The sequence below is a fragment of the Salvelinus alpinus genome, chromosome 34 (genome assembly GCF_045679555.1).
Source record: "Salvelinus alpinus chromosome 34, SLU_Salpinus.1, whole genome shotgun sequence".
Classification (NCBI taxonomy): domain Eukaryota; kingdom Metazoa; phylum Chordata; class Actinopteri; order Salmoniformes; family Salmonidae; genus Salvelinus; species Salvelinus alpinus.
Window position 1 is genome coordinate 23,705,297 of NC_092119.1, and position 13,986 is coordinate 23,719,282.

General features: G+C 48.1%; 1 protein-coding gene across 5 annotated transcripts in view; it reads left to right on the top strand.

The window, feature by feature from the left end:
* Positions 1–13,986, top strand: part of LOC139563406 (homeobox protein Meis2) — a 128,159-nt gene that overhangs the window by 81,420 nt on the left and 32,753 nt on the right. For all 5 annotated transcript variants that reach the window (XM_071382051.1, XM_071382053.1, XM_071382049.1 and 2 more), the window contains one exon: positions 705–781. In XM_071382051.1, coding sequence (XP_071238152.1) covers positions 705–781 — 77 coding nt within the window. The remainder of the gene's footprint in view (positions 1–704; positions 782–13,986) is intronic.

Below are 13,986 nucleotides of genomic sequence, written 5' to 3' on the forward strand. Positions count from 1 at the left end.
TTGAAACTAACACAGATAGTATCATTGCAGCTCCACTCGGAGAATTACATTTGCAGGTAGAAGTGTTGGCGAGAGAGAAGAGACATTTCCTAGCACCCTGTTTTGTTTCTCTCAGGTGCTGCTTTCAACTGCTCTCTATGAAACAGAGATCTTAGTAGCATATTTTTCCTTCAGACATTCAAGGAAGAAATTAATATAGTCAGATCTTCACCCACTCATTCTGTTATATTGTATTACAAAAGGCAGTCCAAGACACTGGAGATTGAGGGGAGAGAGGCAGTGTGTGTGTGTGTGTTTGAGTCTTGTCAGTGTGTGTGTGTGGGAGGGGATGGGGAAGGGTTATCACAGTCGTCAGTTTTGACAAACTTGTTTGGCCAACTCTTCACAAGTTTGCACTGATTTGTGCAGTTTGTGTGTGTGTGTTCATATGTGGGTGTTCACGTGTGCTTTATATGTAATGTCTATACATAGGGAGGGGCAGGTTGGGTGTAGCTCATGGTAATGTACAGTATTCACCTAAACAATACATGTTATACCAGAACACACAGAATGTAATGCACCTGTACATACTAATGACTGGGAGATACAACATCCATGCCTCGGCTCTCTCTCTTTTTCTGTGTTATGTGCTACATGAATATTTATGTTCATCTCGTTGTACAAAGAAAACCCATCTCGTCTATCTCTCTGTCTTTCTCTTGTAGCACCCGTACCCCTCTGAAGAACAGAAAAAGCAGCTAGCCCAAGACACAGGCCTCACCATCTTACAAGTAAACAACTGGTGAGTCAAGTCTTCATATCCTATCTCTGCCACCAGCATCGCTCTGCCTTTCATTTTCAAAAGCCTTTTCCTCCCTCTTCCCACTCGGCAGCCAAGACGGCTAAGACTCCTAAAGTGTGAAAACCGTTTATGTACACTCCCCCCTCCTAACACACACATACTCACACACAGACAGATACAGACACACACACACATACAAACACACACACACACACTACCTCTGTGGCATCCCTGAATGCGAGCTATCAGGATGTTACGGCTTTATCTACAAAGTGTTTAGCATTAAGTCACCGGTCTCTGCTGTTTGATATACATATATTCCCTTTGATATGGTTAAAGCAAAAAGGAGCGATCATACACTAACCCCCACCTTACCTCCACTACCAATACCACCATATCATACACTACCCCCCACCTTACCTCCACTACCAATACCACCATATCATACACTAACCCCCACCTTACCTCCACTACCAATACCACCATATCATACACTACCCCCCACCTTACCTCCACTACCAATACCACCATATCATACACTACCCCCCACCTTACCTCCACTACCAATACCACCATATCATACACTAACCCCCACCTTACCTCCACTACCAATATCACCATATCATACACTACCCCCCACCTTACCTCCACTACCAATACCACCATATCATACACTACCCCCCCACCTTACCTCCACGACCAATACCACCATATCATACACTACCCCCCACCTTACCTCCACTACCAATACCACCATATCATACACTACCCCCCACCTTACCTCCACTACCAATACCACCATATCATACACTACCCCCCACCTTACCTCCACTACCAATACCACCATATCATACACTACCCCCCACCTTACCTCCACTACCAATACCATCATATCATACACTACCCCCCCACCTTACCTCCACTACCAATACCACCATATCATACACTACCCCCCCCACCTTACCTCCACTACCAATACCACCATATCATACACTACCCCCCACCTTACCTCCACTACCAATACCACCATATCATACACTACCCCCCACCTTACCTCCACTACCAATACCACCATATCATACACTACCCCCCACCTTACCTCCACTACCAATACCACCATATCATACACTACCCCCCCACCTTACCTCCACTACCAATACCACCATATCATACACTACCCCCCACCTTACCTCCACTACCAATACCACCATATCATACACTACCCCCCACATTACCTCCACTACCAATACCACCATATCATACACTACCCCCCACCTTACCTCCACTACCAATACCACCATATCATACACTACCCCCCACCTTACCTCCACTACCATTACCACCATATCATACACTACCCCCCACCTTACCTCCACTACCAATACCACCATATCATACACTACCCCCCACCTTACCTCCACTACCAATACCACCATATCATACACTACCCCCCCACCTTACCTCCACTACCAATACCACCATATCATACACTACCCCCCACCTTACCTCCACTACCAATACCACCATATCATACACTACCCCCCACATTACCTCCACTACCAATACCACCATATCATACACTACCCCCCACCTTACCTCCACTACCAATACCACCATATCATACACTACCCCCCACCTTACCTCCACTACCAATACCACCATATCATACACTACCCCCCACCTTACCTCCACTACCAATACCACCATATCATACACTACCCCCCACATTACCTCCACTACCAATACCACCATATCATACACTACCCCCCACCTTACCTCCACTACCAATACCACCATATCATACACTACCCCCCACCTTACCTCCACTACCAATACCACCATATCATACACTACCCCCCACCTTACCTCCACTACCAATACCACCATATCATACACTACCCCCCACCTTACCTCCACTACCAATACCACCATATCATACACTACCCCCCCACCTTACCTCCACTACCAATACCACCATATCATACACTACCCCCACCTTACCTCCACTACCAATACCACCATATCATACACTACCCCCCACATTACCTCCACTACCAATACCACCATATCATACACTACCCCCCACCTTACCTCCACTACCAATACCACCATATCATACACTACCCCCCACCTTACCTCCACTACCAATACCACCATATCATACACTACCCCCCACCTTACCTCCACTACCAATACCACCATATCATACACTACCCCCCACCTTACCTCCACTACCAATACCACCATATCATACACTACCCCCCACCTTACCTCCACTACCAATACCACCATATCATACACTACCCCCCACCTTACCTCCACTACCAATACCACCATATCATACACTACCCCCCACCTTACCTCCACTACCAATACCACCATATCATACACTACCCCCCACCTTACCTCCACTACCAATACCATCATATCATACACTACCCCCCACCTTACCTCCACTACCAATACCACCATATCATACACTACCCCCCCACCTTACCTCCACTACCAATACCACCATATCATACACTACCCCCCACCTTACCTCCACTACCAATACCACCATATCATACACTACCCCCCACCTTACCTCCACTACCAATACCACCATATCATACACTACCCCCCACCTTACCTCCACTACCAATACCACCATATCATACACTACCCCCCCACCTTACCTCCACTACCAATACCACCATATCATACACTACCCCCCACCTTACCTCCACTACCAATACCACCATATCATACACTACCCCCCACCTTACCTCCACTACCAATACCACCATATCATACACTACCCCCCCACCTTACCTCCACTACCAATACCACCATATCATACACTACCCCCCACCTTACCTCCACTACCAATACCACCATATCATACACTACCCCCCACCTTACCTCCACTACCAATACCACCATATCATACACTACCCCCCCACCTTACCTCCACTACCAATACCATCATATCATCCACTAACCCCCCACCTTACCTCCACTACCAATACCACCATATCATACACTACCCCCCACCTTACCTCCACTACCAATACCACCATATCATACACTACCCCCCACCATACCTCCACTACCAATACCACCATATCATACACTACCCCCCACCTTACCTCCACTACCAATACCACCATATCATACACAACCCCCCACCTTACCTCCACTACCAATACCACCATATCATACACCCCCCCCCCCACCTTACCTCCACTACCAATACCACCATATCATACACTACCCCCCACCTTACCTCCACTACCAATACCACCATATCATACACTACCCCCCACCTTACCTCCACTACCAATACCACCATATCATACACTACCCCCCACCTTACCTCCACTACCAATACCACCATATCATACACTACCCCCCCACCTTACCTCCACTACCAATACCACCATATCATACACTACCCCCCACCTTACCTCCACTACCAATACCACCATATCATACACTACCCCCCCACCTTACCTCCACTACCAATACCACCATATCATACACTACCCCCCCACCTTACCTCCACTACCAATACCACCATATCATACACTACCCCACCACCTTACCTCCACTACCAATACCACCATATCATACACTACCCCCCACCTTACCTCCACTACCAATACCACCATATCATACACAACCCCCCACCTTACCTTCACTACCAATACCACCATATCATACACTCCCCCCCCCACCTTACCTCCACTACCAATACCACCATATCATACACTACCCCCCACCTTACCTCCACTACCAATACCACCATATCATACACTACCCCCCACCTTACCTCCACTACCAATACCACCATATCATACACTACCCCCCCAACTTACCTCCACTACCAATACCACCATATCATACACTACCCCCCACCTTACCTCCACTACCAATACCACCATATCATACACTACCCCCCACCATACCTCCACTACCAATACCACCATATCATACACTACCCCCCACCTTACCTCCACTACCAATACCACCATATCATACACAACCCCCCACCTTACCTCCACTACCAATACCACCATATCATACACTCCCCCCCCACCTTACCTCCACTACCAATACCACCATATCATACACTACCCCCCACCTTACCTCCACTACCAATACCACCATATCATACACTACCCCCCACCTTACCTCCACTACCAATACCACCATATCATACACTACCCCCCACCTTACCTCCACTACCAATACCACCATATCATACACTACCCCCCCACCTTACCTCCACTACCAATACCACCATATCATACACTACCCCCCACCTTACCTCCACTACCAATACCACCATATCATACACTACCCCCCCACCTTACCTCCACTACCAATACCACCATATCATACACTACCCCCCCACCTTACCTCCACTACCAATACCACCATATCATACACTACCCCACCACCTTACCTCCACTACCAATACCACCATATCATACACTACCCCCCACCTTACCTCCACTACCAATACCACCATATCATACACAACCCCCCACCTTACCTTCACTACCAATACCACCATATCATACACTCCCCCCCCCACCTTACCTCCACTACCAATACCACCATATCATACACTACCCCCCACCTTACCTCCACTACCAATACCACCATATCATACACTACCCCCCACCTTACCTCCACTACCAATACCACCATATCATACACTACCCCCCCACCTTACCTCCACTACCAATACCACCATATCATACACTACCCCCCACCTTACCTCCACTACCAATACCACCATATCATACACTACCCCCCCACCTTACCTCCACTACCAATACCACCATATCATACACTACCCCCCCACCTTACCTCCACTACCAATACCACCATATCATACACTACCCCACCACCTTACCTCCACTACCAATACCACCATATCATACACTACCCCCCACCTTACCTCCACTACCAATACCACCATATCATACACTCCCCCCCCCACCTTACCTCCACTACCAATACCACCATATCATACACTACCCCCCACCTTACCTCCACTACCAATACCACCATATCATACACTACCCCCCACCTTACCTCCACTACCAATACCACCATATCATACACTACCCCCCCACCTTACCTCCACTACCAATACCACCATATCATACACTACCTCCCACCTTACCTCCACTACCAATACCACCATATCATACACTACCCCCCCACCTTACCTCCACTACCAATACCACCATATCATACACTACCCCCCACCTTACCTCCACTACCAATACCACCATATCATACACTACCCCCCACCTTACCTCCACTACCAATACCACCATATCATACACTACCCCCCCACCTTACCTCCACTACCAATACCACCATATCATACACTACCCCCCCACCTTACCTCCACTACCAATACCACCATATCATACACTACCCCCCCACCTTACCTCCACTACCAATACCACCATATCATACACTACCCCCCACCTTACCTCCACTACCAATACCACCATATCATACACTACCCCCCACCTTACCTCCACTACCAATACCACCATATCATACACTACCCCCCACCTTACCTCCACTACCAATACCACCATATCATACACTACCCCCCACCTTACCTCCACTACCAATACCACCATATCATACACTACCCCCCACCTTACCTTCACTACCAATACCACCATATCATACACTACCCCCCACCTTACCTCCACTACCAATACCACCATATCATACACTCCCCCCCCCACCTTACCTCCACTACCAATACCACCATATCATACACTACCCCCCCACCTTACCTCCACTACCAATACCATCATATCATACACTACCCCCCACCTTACCTCCACTACCAATACCACCATATCATACACTACCCCCCACCTTACCTCCACTACCAATACCACCATATCATACACTACCCCCCACCTTACCTCCACTACCAATACCACCATATCATACACTACCCCCCCACCTTACCTCCACTACCAATACCACCATATCATACACTACCCCCCACCTTACCTCCACTACCAATACCACCATATCATACACTACCCCCCACCTTACCTCCACTACCAATACCACCATATCATACACTACCCCCCCACCTTACCGCCACTACCAATACCACCATATCATACACTACCCCCCACCTTACCTCCACTACCAATACCACCATATCATACACTACCCCCCACCTTACCTCCACTACCAATACCATCATATCATACACTACCGCCCACCTTATCTCCACTACCAATACCACCATATCATACACTACCCCCACCTTACCTCCACTACCAATACCACCATATCATACACTACCCCCCACCTTACCTCCACTACCAATACCATCATATCATACACTACCCCCCCACCTTACCTCCACTACCAATACCACCATATCATACACTACCCCCCCACCTTACCTCCACTACCAATATCACCATATCATACACTACCCCCCACCTTACCTCCACTACCAATACCACCATATCATACACTACCCCCCACCTTACCTCCACTACCAATACCATCATATCATACACTACCCCCCCACCTTACTTCCACTACCAATACCACCATATCATACACTACCCCCCCACCTTACCTCCACTACCAATACCACCATATCATACACTACCCCCCACTTTACCTCCACTACCAATACCACCATATCATACACTACCCCCCACCTTACCTCCACTACCAATACCACCATATCATACACTACCCCCCACCTTACCTCCACTACCAATACCACCATATCATACACTACCCCCCCACCTTACCTCCACTACCAATACCACCATATCATACACTACCCCCCACCTTACCTCCACTACCAATACCACCATATCATACACTACCCCCTACCTTACCTCCACTACCAATACCACCATATCATACACTACCCCACCACCTTACCTCCACTACCAATACCACCATATCATACACTACCCCCCCACCTTACCTCCACTACCAATACCACCATATCATACACTACCCCCCCACCTTACCTCCACTACCAATACCACCATATCATACACTACCCCCCCACCTTACCTCCACTACCAATACCACCATATCATACACTACCCCCCACCTTACCTCCACTACCAATACCACCATATCATACAATACCCCCCACCTTACCTCCACTACCAATACCACCATATCATACACTACCCCCCCACCTTACCTCCACTACCAATACCACCATATCATACACTACCCCCCACCTTACCTCCACTACCAATACCACCATATCATACACTACCCCCCACCTTACCTCCACTACCAATACCACCATATCATACACTACCCCCCACCTTACCTCCACTACCAATACCACCATATCATACACTACCCCCCCACCTTACCTCCACTACCAATACCACCATATCATACACTACCCCCCCACCTTACCTCCACTACCAATACCACCATATCATACACTACCCCCCCACCTTACCTCCACTACCAATACCACCATATCATACACTACCCCCCACCTTACTTCCACTACCAATACCACCATATCATACACTACCCCCCACCTTACCTCCACTACCAATACCACCATATCATACACTCCCCCCCCCACCTTACCTCCACTACCAATACCACCATATCATACACTACCCCCCCACCTTACCTCCACTACCAATACCACCATATCATACACTACCCCCCCACCTTACCTCCACTACCAATACCACCATATCATACACTACCCCCCACCTTACCTCCACTACCAATACAACCATATCATACACTACCCCCCACCTTACCTCCACTACCAATACCACCATATCATACACTACCCCCCCACCTTACCTCCACTACCAATACCACCATATCATACACTACCCCCCCACCTTACCTCCACTACCAATACCACCATATCATACACTACCCCCCACCTTACCTCCACTACCAATACCACCATATCATACAATACCCCCCACCTTACCTCCACTACCAATACCACCATATCATACACTACCCCCCCACCTTACCTCCACTACCAATACCACCATATCATACACTACCCCCCACCTTACCTCCACTACCAATACCACCATATCATACACTACCCCCCACCTTACCTCCACTACCAATACCACCATATCATACACTACCCCCCCACCTTACCTCCACTACCAATACCACCATATCATACACTACCCCCACCTTACCTCCACTACCAATACCACCATATCATACACTACCCCCCACCTTACCTCCACTACCAATACCACCATATCATACACTACCCCCCCACCTTACCTCCACTACCAATACCACCATATCATACACTACCCCCCACCTTACCTCCACTACCAATACCACCATATCATACACTACCCCCCCACCTTACCTCCACTACCAATACCACCATATCATACACTACCCCCCACCTTACCTCCACTACCAATACCACCATATCATACACTACCCCCCACCTTACCTCCACTACCAATACCACCATATCATACACTACCCCCCACCTTACCTCCACTACCAATACCACCATATCATACACTACCCCCCCACCTTACCTCCACTACCAATATCACCATATCATACAATACCCCCCACCTTACCTCCACTACCAATACCACCATATCATACACTACCCCCCACCTTACCTCCACTACCAATACCACCATATCATACAATACCCCCCACCTTACCTCCACTACCAATACCACTATATCATACACTACCCCCCCACCTTACCTCCACTACCAATACCACCATATCATACACTACCCCCCACCTTACCTCCACTACCAATACCACCATATCATACACTACCCCCCACCTTACCTCCACTACCAATACCACCATATCATACACTACCCCCCCACCTTACCTCCACTACCAATACCACCATATCATACACTACCCCCCCACCTTACCTCCACTACCAATACCACCATATCATACACTACCCCCCCACCTTACCTCCACTACCAATACCACCATATCATACACTACCCCCCACCTTACCTCCACTACCAATACCACCATATCATACACTACCCCCCCACCTTACCTCCACTACCAATACCACCATATCATACACTCCCCCCCCCCACCTTACCTCCACTACCAATACCACCATATCATACACTACCCCCCCACCTTACCTCCACTACCAATACCACCATATCATACACTACCCCCCCACCTTACCTCCACTACCAATACCACCATATCATACACTACCCCCCACCTTACCTCCACTACCAATACAACCATATCATACACTACCCCCCACCTTACCTCCACTACCAATACCACCATATCATACACTACCCCCCCACCTTACCTCCACTACCAATACCACCATATCATACACTACCCCCCCACCTTACCTCCACTACCAATACCACCATATCATACACTACCCCCCACCTTACCTCCACTACCAATACCACCATATCATACAATACCCCCCACCTTACCTCCACTACCAATACCACCATATCATACACTACCCCCCCACCTTACCTCCACTACCAATACCACCATATCATACACTACCCCCCACCTTACCTCCACTACCAATACCACCATATCATACACTACCCCCCACCTTACCTCCACTACCAATACCACCATATCATACACTACCCCCCACCTTACCTCCACTACCAATACCACCATATCATACACTACCCCCCCACCTTACCTCCACTACCAATACCACCATATCATACACTACCCCCCCACCTTACCTCCACTACCAATACCACCATATCATACACTACCCCCCCCACCTTACCTCCACTACCAATACCACCATATCATACACTACCCCCCACCTTACCTCCACTACCAATACCACCATATCATACACTACCCCCCACCTTACCTCCACTACCAATACCACCATATCATACACTACCCCCCCACCTTACCTCCACTACCAATACCACCATATCATACACTCCCCCCCCCCACCTTACCTCCACTACCAATACCACCATATCATACACTACCCCCCCACCTTACCTCCACTACCAATACCACCATATCATACACTACCCCCCCACCTTACCTCCACTACCAATACCACCATATCATACACTACCCCCCCACCTTACCTCCACTACCAATACCACCATATCATACACTACCCCCCACCTTACCTCCACTACCAATACCACCATATCATACAATACCCCCCACCTTACCTCCACTACCAATACCACCATATCATACACTACCCCCCCACCTTACCTCCACTACCAATACAACCATATCATACACTACCCCCCACCTTACCTCCACTACCAATACCACCATATCATACACTACCCCCCCACCTTACCTCCACTACCAATACCACCATATCATACACTACCCCCCCACCTTACCTCCACTACCAATACCACCATATCATACACTACCCCCCACCTTACCTCCACTACCAATACCACCATATCATACAATACCCCCCACCTTACCTCCACTACCAATACCACCATATCATACACTACCCCCCCACCTTACCTCCACTACCAATACCACCATATCATACACTACCCCCCACCTTACCTCCACTACCAATACCACCATATCATACACTACCCCCCACCTTACCTCCACTACCAATACCACCATATCATACACTACCCCCCACCTTACCTCCACTACCAATACCACCATATCATACACTACCCCCCCACCTTACCTCCACTACCAATACCACCATATCATACACTAACCCCCCACCTTACCTCCACTACCAATACCACCATATCATACACTACCCCCCACCTTACCTCCACTACCAATACAACCATATCATACACTACCCCCCACCTTACCTCCACTACCAATACCACCATATCATACACTACCCCCCCACCTTACCTCCACTACCAATACCACCATATCATACACTACCCCCCCACCTTACCTCCACTACCAATACCACCATATCATACACTACCCCCCACCTTACCTCCACTACCAATACCACCATATCATACACTATCCCCCACCTTACCTCCACTACCAATACCACCATATCATACACTACCCCCCACCTTACCTCCACTACCAATACCACCATATCATACACTACCCCCCCACCTTACCTCCACTACCAATACCACCATATCATACACTACCCCCCACCTTACCTTCACTACCAATACCACCATATCATACACTACCCCCACCTTACCTTCACTACCAATACCACCATATCATACACTACCCCCCCACCTTACCTCCACTACCAATACCACCATATCATACACTACCCCCCCACCTTACCTCCACTACCAATACCACCATATCATACACTACCCCCCCACCTTACCTCCACTACCAATACCACCATATCATACAATACCCCCCACCTTACCTCCACTACCAATACCACCATATCATACACTACCCCCCCACCTTACCTCCACTACCAATACCACCATATCATACACTACCCCCCACCTTACCTCCACTACCAATACCACCATATCATACAATACCCCCCACCTTACCTCCACTACCAATACCACCATATCATACACTACCCCCCCACCTTACCTCCACTACCAATACCACCATATCATACACTACCCCCCACCTTACCTCCACTACCAATACCACCATATCATACACTACCCCCCACCTTACCTCCACTACCAATACCACCATATCATACACTATCCCCCACCTTACCTCCACTACCAATACCACCATATCATACACTACCCCCCACCTTACCTCCACTACCAATACCACCATATCATACACTACCCCCCCACCTTACCTCCACTACCAATACCACCATATCATACACTACCCCCCACCTTACCTTCACTACCAATACCACCATATCATACACTACCCCCACCTTACCTTCACTACCAATACCACCATATCATACACTACCCCCCCACCTTACCTCCACTACCAATACCACCATATCATACACTACCCCCCCACCTTACCTCCACTACCAATACCACCATATCATACACTACCCCCCCACCTTACCTCCACTACCAATACCACCATATCATACAATACCCCCCACCTTACCTCCACTACCAATACCACCATATCATACACTACCCCCCCACCTTACCTCCACTACCAATACCACCATATCATACACTACCCCCCACCTTACCTCCACTACCAATACCACCATATCATACAATACCCCCCACCTTACCTCCACTACCAATACCACCATATCATACACTACCCCCCCACCTTACCTACACTACCAATACCACCAGCACCGCCACACAAGCCAAACCCGCCAGCTGCCCCCACCCCATGTTACACATGCTATATGGTGGATTAAGGTTTCGGTGGCCTGGCCAGCAGTCTCTTTGTAGATGGCTTAGCATATAACTGGGGGTGGTGGATTAAATAAAATGATCACAGAAGCAAAGAAATGATACAGGAATTACTTATCCAAATACTAGCCAGGTTTTATCTGAGGCTTCATTTTGTTCAGTTCATTCTCGGGGTGATGTTCAGATTAATTGAACTGACAACTTCCTTTCAGAATTCCGGGAAGGTATTTGCACGGATTTCAGGTCTTACACAAACTTAATTACATGGAACCCCATTTTATCATTCTAATTCCATGTAGCGAGGGTTCTATTTACAAATGAGAAGTCCCTGCCTTTTATTCACAGCTTTCCTTAATATATTTATCAAAGCGGGTTCATTTACAAAGTGCTCTATCTGTTGGGTACAGGCAGGCCCACATTAAGCAAGCTTTTAGGTTTATCACACTCCCAGCCTGACAAGACACCCGAGGGTCAATAGATTTTTTTTGGTTCCATGATTCATTTATTTTCTCATTTTTCCTGGATCACAATGAGAAACATGCCTGGAGAATTAGTTCAGTTTGTCTGCCTTATCTGTCAGACCATTTTTTTCTTCCCCCTCGCTTTCTCTTTTTTTTTTTGCAGAAGTCAAGCCACTTAAATTGGCCACAGGAACCGCTGTTATCAGTCTTTAATGCACCCTACAGTGTGGATAGCATTTCAATTACACCAGTAACCAAAGATTAGCCCCCGCTTGCCTTTTTCATGCCTCGCCGTTCCGCTGTTTCGGGACGCCACGCACCTTACCTACAGGAGCAGAAAATTGAGTTGCCTTGCCTGTGTCATGGTGATTAATGCAGAAATAGTATT